Source organism: Phaethon lepturus, unplaced genomic scaffold, assembly GCF_000687285.1.
Source record: "Phaethon lepturus isolate BGI_N335 unplaced genomic scaffold, ASM68728v1 scaffold25451, whole genome shotgun sequence".
NCBI classification, from domain to species: Eukaryota; Metazoa; Chordata; class Aves; order Phaethontiformes; family Phaethontidae; genus Phaethon; species Phaethon lepturus.
The window spans coordinates 6,647-19,745 of record NW_010520248.1 but is presented as its reverse complement, the minus strand read 5'-3'; the positions used below and the strand labels follow the sequence as shown (position 1 = coordinate 19,745).

At 39.8% G+C, this 13,099-nt stretch overlaps 1 protein-coding gene across 1 annotated transcript in view; it reads right to left on the bottom strand.

The window, feature by feature from the left end:
* Positions 1–11,876: 11,876 nt before the first annotated feature.
* Positions 11,877–13,099, bottom strand: part of NEK2 (NIMA-related kinase 2) — a 7,740-nt gene continuing 6,517 nt past the window's right edge. The window contains exon 8 of the mRNA XM_010297336.1: positions 11,877–12,191. Within this exon, the coding sequence (XP_010295638.1) occupies positions 11,965–12,191 (227 nt within the window). The 3' untranslated portion in view covers positions 11,877–11,964. The remainder of the gene's footprint in view (positions 12,192–13,099) is intronic.

The window sequence follows — 13,099 nt, the reverse complement described above, 5'->3', positions numbered from 1 at the left end:
TATGTCTAGTTCTAAATGGGAAAAATGTTTCCCACATGATATTTCAGATTCCTGGAGACTTGCTTGCAGCCTATAAGCACACAGAAAGGCAGCTGATAGCGTTTTGTGTGTTCATGTTTCCCCAGGGAGTTGTAACAAGCTGGGCTGATATAGTCCTCTGTGGGAGGCGGATCTGTACAGTGGATTGCCCTCCAGGACATGCTGTGTGGGTGAACATGGAATGGGCCTCTCCTGAAATGTTCAGCATGGTGGCATGCAGGCAACACGTAGGCTGGGAGGTGTTATGGGAGGGAGAGGAGGAGCTGCTTGATCTCTGTCATTATAATTCACCATGGTCATATGCGATGGTTTCCTGGCATTGACTAGGGCCTGAGCTAGTAGTCAGGGCATCTGGGGCAGTCTGGCAGTGCTACATGGCCCAGCACTTCCCACCAGGGCATGTAGCAGGACAGAGTCTTCTCTTTATTGAGGTGATTCATCCTAGCCCCACATACCATAGTGTCCTCCTGACCTCCTTAGTTTTTCCCTCACCCCCTAGAACTGTGTCACACAGCCTGTTTGTGCTGGTTGGGAAGGTAGCACAGGTCCCTGCAAGTGGACATCCCTCTCTGGCAGCCAAAACCCAACAGTTTGCATGTCACCTTAATCCAGCCACGGGTAAAAAAGTGAGTGTTGATCCCTTATCACATTCAGTCTATGAGAAGCCTCCTCAGGGTTGCCCAAAAGGCAAGGCCACAGGCAGCAAAGGGAGCCCAGGGCAGAGCACAACTGGTTACAGAGCTTGGAGTTCAGTGCCGTATCCTCTGACTGACATGCCCCAGTGAAACCCCAAACTTGGACGCCACTCAGTTTCATGTTTCTGTATTATCTGCTTTACCCAGCAAGGGAACCCTGCATGGATCCATCCCTCTGGGCCGCCGGGATAGCACGCGTGCTCGGGGACCCTCTCACTGCAACCAGTTCCTCTGACTCTCTCTTGTACAGCTGTCTAGCTGGGAGATATGGAGCCTTTAGAGGGAATGGTGGCCCCTAGCCTTTCCCTTTGAGACTGCCTGCACAGCCTTTGGGTGTGCCTGAGTGCCATTATCTGCAAGGTCTGCCCACAGCCTGCTGAAGCCACCGAGGTGGCAAAGCAGCTAATAATTAAACCTGCTTTTTCGGTTTTACTGCTGGAGAAATGCTTCTGTAGCAAAGCACTAAGAACAACACAATACTCCTTTTACACCACAAGACTATCCAGATACCCAAGGTAAATACTGGCCTGCATTTAGCATGCTAATTTCTGTGCTACTATCTACTTCCCCTGACAGTTTCAGTGAGATCAGCGAGTTCTCCATCCCTCTTAACAATTCTCAAGGTTGTTGCTTTTAAAGTGAAAAGTGGAAGTAGCTGCATTCCCAAGATGGTCTCAGTTTGGGAAATTTCAAATGACCACAACTGTAGTATAAAATGTGCACAGGCATCCATTTGCACACAATCTTGGCAATTACAGATGTGGTCATCTTTCCTCTGAGTGACTGTCAGGGGCATCATCAGTTTAGTGCACGCATGTGCAGATGCAGAGCAGATGCAGTTCAGGAGGAAGGTTAAGAGCAAGGATCCCTGCTTTTCTAAGTCCTGGGAAGATGCTGTTGGGTGTCTGATGCTGGAGACTACTATGGTGGTCAAACAAACAATGTAATATTCTGGGCTTTATTTGTTCCAGTAAAAAAAAAACAATGTGACTGAAAAATACAAAGGAAATGAAGCAGACAGACAAGATGGAGCAAAGACAGCAAGAGGAGGGGAAAAAATCAAAAGCAAATAATAGGCAGAGTTAGAGTTAGTTATTTTTACTAATTCCAAAGTTCTTGCTTCCTTCTGCCAGCCTCACTTCATTGCTAGACAGTGGGGGCAGTTTCCACAGGTTTCTCTTTAGCTAAAATGACTTATTAATAAGATGTATCATTTGTAAATAGACATAAGAGTATCACTTTATAAAAACATTATTCTTCAGGAAGTAATAAAACACTTGCTCAGTTTAAAGTCTGTCCTCAAATGCTTTTGCTGGATGGGTGTTATACTCATGTGGCTTTATTCCACTGAATCATCCCCAGGGATAGTAGAAATGAGGGATGGTGGGGAAAGAGGCTTGGAAACAAATAAACTCTCTAAATCAAAAAGGCAGGACTTTGTATGCGACCCAGGCCACAATAGCATCAATGGTTCCCACAGGGCCAGGATTCCTCCTGCATTTACAATCGAAGGACAAAGCCTACTAATCTTGCCCTAGCTTTGCATATTGCAGCAACTTTCCTCGGTTGTTTGCAAACCTCTCAGTTCATCAGTGTCTGACATCTGGCAGAGGTCTCCCAGAGCTGCTGAGCACCCACACTGTCATCCTTCTCATGTCACCCAGGCCTGAAGCTTAAAAGACTCATCAGTGGGGGAAGAGGAGGAAATGAATTTATCTGGAGCTTTTGGTAGTGTTGTCCCAAATATGGGTTCTTCTACCCGGTGTGCAGAGAGCCTAGAAACAGAGAGTTGAGATACTATTCCAAATCTGTGCAGAGCTAGGTGCTAGCTTTGTGGACCTACCGCAAAGGAATTTATTTTGGAATAAAAGCAAATATCTCGACTCTGTGTGTTTTTTGGCTCTCTGCACACCGGGTGGAAGAACCCATATTTGGGACAACAGTTTGATAGTTCTTAGAAGGATATATTTTGCCAAAAACGACAGGTTTCTTTGGGAATCCCCTGTCCTTCACAGATGCTCTAAGGGAGATGAAAGAAAAATTTACAGATAAAATCAATGACAAATTCTCAAGTTATTGCTCAAAGGTTGATTATTAGGAGCTGTAGCATTGATACAACTTTGAACCCTGACTCAGAGATTCTCACATCGAAGGCTCCTGCCTAAACTGTGTACTGTCTTTTTGAAATCTAGCCAGCAGTGATGGAAAGGTTTCAGGGCATGGGGAAGTCGTCTCATTCCTCAGTATCTTAGCCCTGCAGTCTGGCTATCTGCTGGCTGCCAGTGTCTTCTGGCAAGAGCAGCCACAATCATTCAAGTCCAGATATTGTGAATGTTTCAGAAATAGACAAATAAAATATTAATGAGGATCAATAGGAGAGGAAATCTGGAAGTAATATGCTGCAAAGAGATGACCCTAAAACAACAGCTGAAGGGGTCAATGGATGTACTATGATATTTGGCCCAAATTTTGACAAAAAGTTTTCCCAGAAGTCACAGAGGAAGAAGTGATTATGAAATGGGTCCTAAATGATAATTCTCATTTATAACATGCACCTTGCAAAGGAAATTACACGGAAATCCTTTGCTTCCAACAATGCTGAATTAGGGTTAATGTTTCTACCATCCCAGACAAATGACAATGAAACCCCAAGCAGCTGTAAATAAACTACTGTTGTTTAAACAGCCACTCTCACTCCCATGCTAAAGTGCAATTAGCTCAGACAAAATTAAAAAAAGGGAAAAGATATCAAATATTATCATTTGATACCTCCTCAGTAATGCATATAAAATTACCTAAAATGGTCCTTCCTCTTCTTTGAGGAAGTAACCACTTCCTAAAACAAATAAGCAAGAGTGACACTACTCTGAGCAACCTCGATAAGAAAGCAGAGCACCAAGTGCATATAGAGGCAGGCTCACCCTGCTAATTCAGAGTGAACTTCTCTCCTGTGAAGGGAGGAAGTCAGGCTACTGGGCTGTCAATCAGAAGGCTGGTATTAATTTAAGTAATAAGATTAGAAGGGTAGATGTTGCCATGGAGAGATTTCCAGTTTACTTAGTGGCCTGCATTGGTGTATTGTGAAGGACCCAGTAGCTGTGCAAAGACAATATATCAGCGTGGGTTTGCTTCTACTATCTACATGCTTAAAACAAACCAAAAACCTCACTGCCAGGTAATGCAGGTCCCAAATACGAGTTTCCTTAGAATAACTCCCAGGTTGAGAAATACCTAGTGTTCTTTTCATGCATTTATTATTATTTATTATTTACCAAGGACAGGAGGGGACCTCACCGGTAATCAGGCGTCTTAAATGTGTTGCATGCAGTTAGGGACATGCGGTGCTGCGACTGAGTATGTGTCCTGTTTCTCAGCACTGCTGAGGCTGAAACAGGACAGGATGATTTACAGCATGACAAGGAGCTCTCTTGGCATTAAAGTGAGCAGTTACTATTCTTCCAGGCCGAGTCACCAGGGAGAATGAGCCTGTAAATGGGAGAAGAGGCTAATTGTTTAGTGTTTGGTTACTAGAAAGAAGAGTAGAAGACAATTCTATGTTTGCATATGCTGAAAGCTGTCTTTACCATTGCAAAAATTTGATTTTATTCAGTACTTTTTTTGTTGATGATTCTAATTTTCTGTAAGAGTACAATTGGTGATTTTACTGTAGGATCACTAAAAAATGTTTGTTCACAGCTTGGTACTGTGGGGTACTGGATTAGGACTAAAGCTGATAGCATCCATCTTTGGTAGTACATGTTTGTATATGATAGTAACAATAATAAATCCATACAAAACTGTCCTGGTTTCAGCCAGGATGGAGCTGGTTTTCTTCGCAGAGGCTGGTGCGGGACTGTGTTTTGGATTTGGGATGAGAAGCTGTTGATAGCTGATAGCATCCATCTTTGGTAGTACATGTTTGTATATGATAGTAACAATAATAAATCCATACAAAACATACACAGTTTTTCTCCAACTTTGTACCAGTGACAATTGGCTACACACAGTATATCTTTACATGTCCACTAATAACTCCAAAGTTATGAAGAGTTAAATAGCATTATTCAAGATATACAGATCTGAAAGTACGTCACCACAGCATTAGTAATTTCTTCAAGCCCACTTTATAAAGGTGATTTCTTTTTTTTTTTTTTTTTTAGAAAGTTGGCTGTTTGCCCAAGCTGAACATGTGGAGAAACAGCTTGGTAAGGGGTGCAGGGGCAGGACCTGGAGCAAGCCTTTAGAAACAACTCCCATTTCTGACAGAGTTTTGCATGCAACTGAGGCAATGCAGATATGGCAGGCCACTTGCAAACACTGCAAATCATTGCAATAATGCTGAGCATTTAAAAGTAAATGTAAATGCAAGCCTAATGATGACCTCTGTAGCAAGCGCTGTTTCACTTCCAGAAAGTGGCTTTGAAGATGGAATCTAAACTGTAAGAAAATAGGATTAAAAAAGCAAGTGACCATTAGAACATCTGGTCAATTTGAGCCAGGCTCTAGGATTTTATGTAAGAAGTTACTGCAGAGCCAGATTTGAAAACAAAACTCATGGTTACTGCCTGGCACAAACCCAAGGCTGAGTTCTCTGGCTGGGCTTTGCCATTCAGTTGAGCTCATTCCCTGGAGCACAAGCAGAGGACCACGCTTCCAAGGCTGTGATTAACTCACCGTTTCTTGCCAACACTTAACTGTCTGGTTTGCACCCACAGCCATGCCAGCAGCAAGTGCAAATTAGCAGCAGTTACAAGATGATTCTGCCATGGATTCTTTTAGCCAGAACATGAGATGGCAAAATGAACACAGAGGGGGGTTAAAAACATGCACAAGTGAAGGCTGTGGTTGTTCATAAACAAATTCCGTTCTAAGCTTCTGAAACATGGTTTCCAGGGCTCTGCCCAGAGACATTTCTCAACCTTAGGCAATGCAGGGTCTAGACTTCAGTCCCTTACTTAAGCAGTAACTAGAAAATATAGTTTCATGCCCTTTCTGCTTTTGTTAACACATGGAGCTCCACTGAATGTGGCTTTGCGCAGAAATTTGGTTCCTCTGTAGCTTCCAGTTCCATCTTGAGACCTCAAGCACTGAGACAGGAATTTGGCTTTGAAAAAAATTGGAAAATTTAGAGCAGAGAATTTTACTCGTTGCATCTTACACAGAGATTTAGTGATGCATTTTTAGTTGCTTACCTGTATTCATCACATCGCTGAAGTTGACTGAATTAAGATTGGTGAAAAATGATCTTACACCTGATGAGAGTGAGGTCCCAGCCTGCCTTAAAGGCAAATGGATCCCTTTGAGCACATCATACAGCAGGAGTTCTCTGATCACACTTGTCCCTCTAGAAACTGGCACAATGGTGAGATTTTCTTAGCTTTCAGTTCACGTGGGGAGAAATATTTAAAATGTGCCCTAAAGGTAAGTCTGTAATAATTCTCATAAAAAGATGTTATTTTTCCAATCAACTGAATACTTCCTTGATGATATAATTTTCTTTAATGCTAATGCTTCCTCCTGCTTTTAGTTGCAACCACAAAGTACTTATAATCCAGTACAAGCTAATAACGTGGATCATTGCCATAGGAGGTATTTGCCTCACCTCCCAGGAAATCGTTACCTGTCATGATCTGCCATTTGCCCTGATGGCTTTGTTTATGTTATCATCCAGGTCTCAGAAAGTCCATATTATCTTTCCCTGGTGGCATCTAAAGATTGATTAGTAGTAGCTAGAAAAGACTTTACATGGCAATTAGCACTGAAGTCGGTCAGTGACTTTAACACTTGCATTTGTCAGGAAGGATTTTCTAAACTTCCTGGATGACCTAAATAGCCATCTAGTTCTGGGGTCACTGGAGTGTTCCCTGATGCTCTAGGAAGAGTTGAGAGTGCAAGTAGATAATAGTGGTTCTATTTGCAATTGGGTGATAAAACACATTATGAGTAGAAAAAAAATGCATTCACTGTTCCCTAATACTACATATAACTCCAGAGAGGTCTGTGTGATGCTCAGGCTTGCCAGAGGGCTATTTATGCAATTCTTGTCAAGGAAAGTCTGATTTGGTAGAAGCCGAGATTGAGAGCTCTACCTAAAATGGTTTGTCTTCACTTCTGTTGAGGAAGAGGGATCGTTTGTTCCTGCTGTGCCTTTGGCAATGCTCTTCCTCCCCAAATATCAAACAAGTATAAGTATTTACAAATGTCTAGTATGTCCAATGCTAATGAAGTTGAAGTCCAGCCAAAGGTTCACTGAATTTGAAGGAAAGTTTGTCATTGGCTTTACTGGGCTTCTGTTGTGTCCTTGGGTCTTTGACTGACAGAGACATGTACAAAAATTTATATTATGTATGCGCTTGCATCCGCTGACCTTGCAAGAGCAGGACCTGCTAAAACAGCTGATTAAACAGTAAAAAAGTATTTAGCAGCTATCTTTGAAAATAAAGTTTTTTAGATTAGTATGAATAATGGAAAAAAAATAGTATCTCTAGCCAAGTATTCAAGTACCTGCTAAGTACCTGCCTTATTCCTCATAAATTTGCATATTGCATTAATTTTACCACAAAAAACTACATATGAAAGTTGATAGTGAAAGCTGCATTATTGGTTATTACTCACTGCATGTCATGTCCAAGTCAGAGGTTCAGTTGCCAAGGAAGTAGGCATAATGCAGAGACCAATAATATATTCACAGTAGAGAACAATGCAGTAATAACTGGGCCCATAAATTACCTCTGCTTGAACCAGGTAGCCCAGCAACAAGCATCATCCATCAGTCAAAACTTAAACCAGTCAAAAATGTAAGTCAATTAGCCAAAAGTTTTCATAAATATGTTTTCTTACCCAGAAAAATTACCCTTTGAAAAATAAGACTATCTGGAACTAGCTAATTCTGGGGGTGCTGTAGCTTTTCTTTTCCCTTTATATCCTAAAACTCTGGCCCGAGTCCATTTTGTAAAATACAAAGGATTTTTTTTCCAACAAAGCTTCATCCTTTCATGGCAGCTGAGCCTCAGAAGTGCACTTTGCCTTCAAAATAATATGTCAGATAAAGGCGCTGTTGCCTCTAGTATAGTAACTTCTCAGCATTGCTGATCTGGCTGAAAGCAAGATTAAATGGAAAATCAGTATAACAATATGTGGTGTTATGCTATCAGTCTGTGGAGCTTTTTAAAGTTGTAAAGATTAATATTTAACTTTCAGCTAACTTTTGAGGTAAATATATAAATAAAACTCACTTCTAATACCTGATGTGGATTATACTGTATGTAGCCTTAATTAGGCCAAAGTCTTCCACGGCGCTGAAATGCCTATTAAGCAGGCTCCCAGGGCAGGCTTCGGATTCTATGCCCAGTAACACCAGCTTTATAGCTACTAGGATTCTTCTGGCTTCACACAAATTATACAGGGGAAGAATGACAAAGACACAGCCCAAAGGCTGTCACTGTACCATTACTGCGTCCAACTGTATCTTGGGACTACGAATGCTAGAAGCATTGCTTACTGGGAAATGGCCTTCATCTCTATCAGCACAGCGAGAAGGTACACACAGGCGCTGGGATGATGAGCAGTGTAAGTGAGGAGCAATCTGTCTTTTTCAGATGGAGACGAGTAATAGCAGCGAGCTTCTCCTCTGCACAGTTTCTTGCACCTGTGGGAAACTGCAGGAGATTGATTCTTGCAGTGAGTGCCTGTGAACCAGCTTCTGCCGTTATTAGGACCACATCACTTCCTCCTGGGTTATGCACTGAGAGGAGAGTCAAAAAAGTGAATTTCTCTATCATAAAGTATTTTATAATTAGTTTTTCCAGCGGGATTTATCTCTTCATCTGTTCAATGATATAATATGGATTAAATGTCTTATTGATATTTATGTTTAGGAAGAAGATTGACGGCCCTCTGTGCTTAAGCCTGATTTCTTTTAAGCATTTTATCTGCCCAGCTAGCCAGTACTTTCATGCTCTTTAAGCACTGTAGTCACATGGAATGGCCTGACAACTGGCTGCAGAGGGGACCAGGCTAATCATTAAATAAATTACTTTGGTAACTCACTGCTATTTTCCCAGTAAATTCCATTCCCAAGTGCATGCACAGTTGCCCAAAGTAGGAGACCAAAGTGGTTGCACCACTGCCACCAAAAATCTGCCCAAAGTGCAGACCTGTACAGTACCCCAGTGCTGTCTCTGAGCACCCCCCTGTGATGAGCCTGTTACAGATGGGAACGTAAGGCCTGGGCCAGGGTCTGATCAAGGTCACATGTGACGGCTGAAAATCAGGGATCTGGTCCACATTTTTCAAAGATGGTGCAACTTCCTCTCCCGTCTATCTTTGAGCTAAATTATGTTCTGTGCACATAAAACTTCTGCAACTTCAGAAGTAACCTCTATATATCATTTGTGTGCCCACAACTATACATATTATTAAAATTCCTAATATGTATCTATCTTAAACATCAATAAATTTATCTCACAACATTCAACAGTGTACACCATTATTATCCTGTAAGGCTTAAGCTGTACCATATACATATGTACAAATTTACCTTCACTTTGAAGAGAGAAGTATACCCATCAGCATGATGGCAATGTTTTGCAAGCACTCTATAAGCAGTCATTATTCCCATAAATGATCTATTTATTTTCCTCAATATATTTGAAAACTACATCCTGAATGCGATTCCAATGCTGTACATGTGCTCTGGGAAAAACAATTATGCCTTTATAGGAAAATGTGAATTTCAGGGTCCCAAAGCAAAAATCCTGAGAGAGAACGAAGACCATCTCCAGAATGCCTTCCCCTATGTTTGACACACCCTGGTAGGAAGTTCTTACTTCAAAAACCTCAAGAAACACTGCATTTATCATATTAGAGTGAGAATACTTCAAGAAGACATCGTGAGTAATGCAGCTTAAATAGCTTAATGCTACAGGTGTAACTTAAGCTGTTCTCATTTATTAATGCCATTGTGATTGATATAGTTTGCACTTTCCATAGCATTTCTTATTCATAAGAGTGTATCTGTTAACTAGGACTTTGATTCAACTGTTTTTATAAAACATGCATAAAAGATGCAAAATGGCAAATTGAAGATAATTACAATTAATTGCCACAGCAAGTACTAAAGCATCTGTAGCCTAAGAAAATCAGCATCTTGCAGCAACACACTTAGGATTTTCTGAAACAAAATAGGTAAAAATATATTTAAATCTGATCTTAAATTTTGTATTAATGTATCAGTAAGCTAAAGGAAATTCCCAACAATTAAAGGGCAACAGTGCCATCTTGAGGTCACTAGAGAATTAAAGGAAGAGGAAAGCTGCAGGTATTGCTCTGAAGGCATTTTACTTTTAAATACAGAAATTATTTGTTCTATCTATATGTTCCAAGAAAAAAAAAAAAAAGAAAAAAATACTCTCAAGCAATTTTCTTAGTTTGGTCTTCTTAAAAGCAAAGCATTTGCAAACACCAGCCATTTCCCAATACAGTCTTTCCTGAATCATTAATTACTAATTTATGTTCTTGGTTGCTTGGTTTCCCCCTTTCACTAATTGGTACCTGCATTTTGTGGATGACAAAGCACACAACAAAGTTCTTGCATCCTACATATTTTTTCAGATTAGTCTAACACCACTGCATGTTCTACCCTTTGATGTTTCGTGGGCTATACAATAAAGATCCACATGAAGGCCAGTAGAACTGCATTGCAGATCTGCTGGTTGAGGCACAGAACAGAAAAATCTGAACATATAAGCATAGTGAGAAAGCAGAGATTCACCCTCCAAATACATGTGAGAATCTTCAACAATATGAAAGAATGCAGAAGGAAAGCTGTACTGGTCCCTATTGCACAGCTACTTTGGGTAACGACCACCAAAATAGTGGTAGTTTTAGACTAGCAAACAAAATGGTCACATTCTAATTCTTTTAAGCAAAGGTTGTGGTGAAAACAGTAACCCCTATGCAAGCAAATATGATAAGCTCTGCTGGGTGGTTAAGAATCTGCTAGAGCAGAACTGCTGGTTGGTGACACAAGTATTTGTCTACCAGCAAATATGTCAAATTAAATTGATGTTTCAAATAAGATTATCTTTTTTCAAGTAAAAACCATCTAGAATACCTCCTTAGACAAAATTAATCTCCTAATAAGGAAACAAATGTTTTGAAAATCAGCTGTTTTCTAAGAACGTATGTTTTATGGCATTACAACCCAGAGATAAAAAAATCTTTATATAAAAAATATATGCCAGACATTACAGTTCCAAAGGATTTTTATACATTCATGAGTCTGAGTTAGTTCATGAAACTTAAACCACCCTAAGCGAGCAACTCCTACTCTGGCAGAGAAATGTGAAGGGAAAGATGGAGATACCCAATGACTTGGGATACAAAAAGCTTCAAGAAAATAAGGATTTTCTATTCAAAGTACAATTGCCCTTCCCCCAAATACAGGTGGCTAATATCCCAGATGGTGTCTCAGGGCATCAGTTTATGACACTGTTTCAAGGCAAAACAAAGAAGGTGTTATTTCAAATGCTATGCCCTGAAGCAGACCTTTCAGGAGCTGATGGACAAGCTATTCAGTTGCCCAGGCAGAAAGGAGTAAAAACTCATCAATTATGCTAAGCTGACCCATCCCACTCATTAGTCAAAAACATTAAACTAAGAGTAGCCTGCTTTGATAGGTCACCTACTTAGTAGGAAGAGAGAGCATGAAATCTTTTGCTCTTTTGGTAGTTAAAAAATATTTACAAGTGCAGACAAAAAGCTACTGTTTTTCCACATATACAAAATATCAATACTTCTTTTATCAAGTACTGTACATTACATACAACATAATTTAAAACTACAGATTGTGAATGTCTGTACATTTTTCATCTCAAAAGTTTTTCACACCAGATTTTAAAAAATCTGTTTTTCAATATTCATTCTTTATATTTTCAGAAGAGTAATGTATGGTAAACAGGAAGAAGAGCACAATATTTTTTTCTTTAATAATACTATTAATTCAATTTGTTTGATTTGGTATCAAAACTACTTGTTTTCATAATATAATTTCTTCAATATAATTTCTTATGCCTTTATCATGAACTACCTATCATAGACTAAGAGTTTATATAACAACTGTTAAAATAAATGTTCAGTAGGTTCCAGCTTAAAAGAGGGAGGGCACAAGTATCTTCCTGTATATTTAATCACATTTAAAAGTTAAGTACTTTACATCTATGTTACAGTTTCAGCGCATGCCCAAGATTTGTCTGCTCTTTAGTTGATAGTTTCTTTCCAGTTCAGACAGTGCTTGAGCCCGTAGATTTGCAGCATACAGACGTTTTTTGAGATCAGAGCATTTCCCTTTAGAAATGGGATAGTTTTCCAAATTAACAGGAGGCACAGCATTCTCTTCGCTTCCATCACAGTGTACTTTCTTCTTGGTTGTAGAAAAGGGGAGCAGGAGTGCATTATCTTAAGAAATAAAAAAGTAAGTACTGAATTAGTGCATCTTTCAGCTTTTTTTGCTTAGCTTATGTCTTTTAACCCTGTTACCCATTTTGCTATCTACCTCTTGCTTTAAGTGATCTAATTAAATGCACTTCAGTTCATAGCAACAATTCTTTACCTTTTTTTGAGGAAAAAAAAAATTCAAAACAAGCCTTTCAAATGATTGTGGAAAAAGGATATATGCCATTGTAGTTTCTAGGACACACCTCCCAACACCTCCCTTAGTTGGCATAAGGAGAAAAGACCTGGAGCTTCTTCTGAAGGACAGAAATTAAAGAGTGACATAACCCAGTTTCAAAGGCAAATGGGGAATTAGGCTCACAGCTACCAAAAACTCTTGTCTTTCCTTCATAGCAGGGGCAGACCCAACATGTCCAGTGGTCTTTCTACATTACCCACATTGTTCCAGCTCTATCCTTGTATTAAGTCAATGAGGTACAAACTAGGCTCTGATGAATAATGAGTTTAGGTACATTAAAAATCAACAAGTTACTTTCACTGCAGCCTCCAAAACAGGAATTTTCATAGTATAGCTATACTTTATCTGTATAGAACTGCCACAATCAAAAGGCAGTGAGTTTGTTTTGTTTTTAATGACTTGGGATACAAAAACCTACCATCAAAAGCTGTTAAAACAGCTGAGCTGCCTGTCATAAAAGCCAACTTGACAGGGCTCAACTTAAGGTGTGATTTTTAAATTTTTTTTTAATCAAAGGTCTAACTATTCCTAATCTTAATGCTGCAGCAGCATTAATTTTCAATTCATTAGGCTAGAGCAAGGATGCAATAAGCACAGGGAGTGAGAAGGACCAAATCGAAGAGGCTAGTGAATGTTTCAGCATATTGTAGTTTCATATCAGTAAGCTAGATTT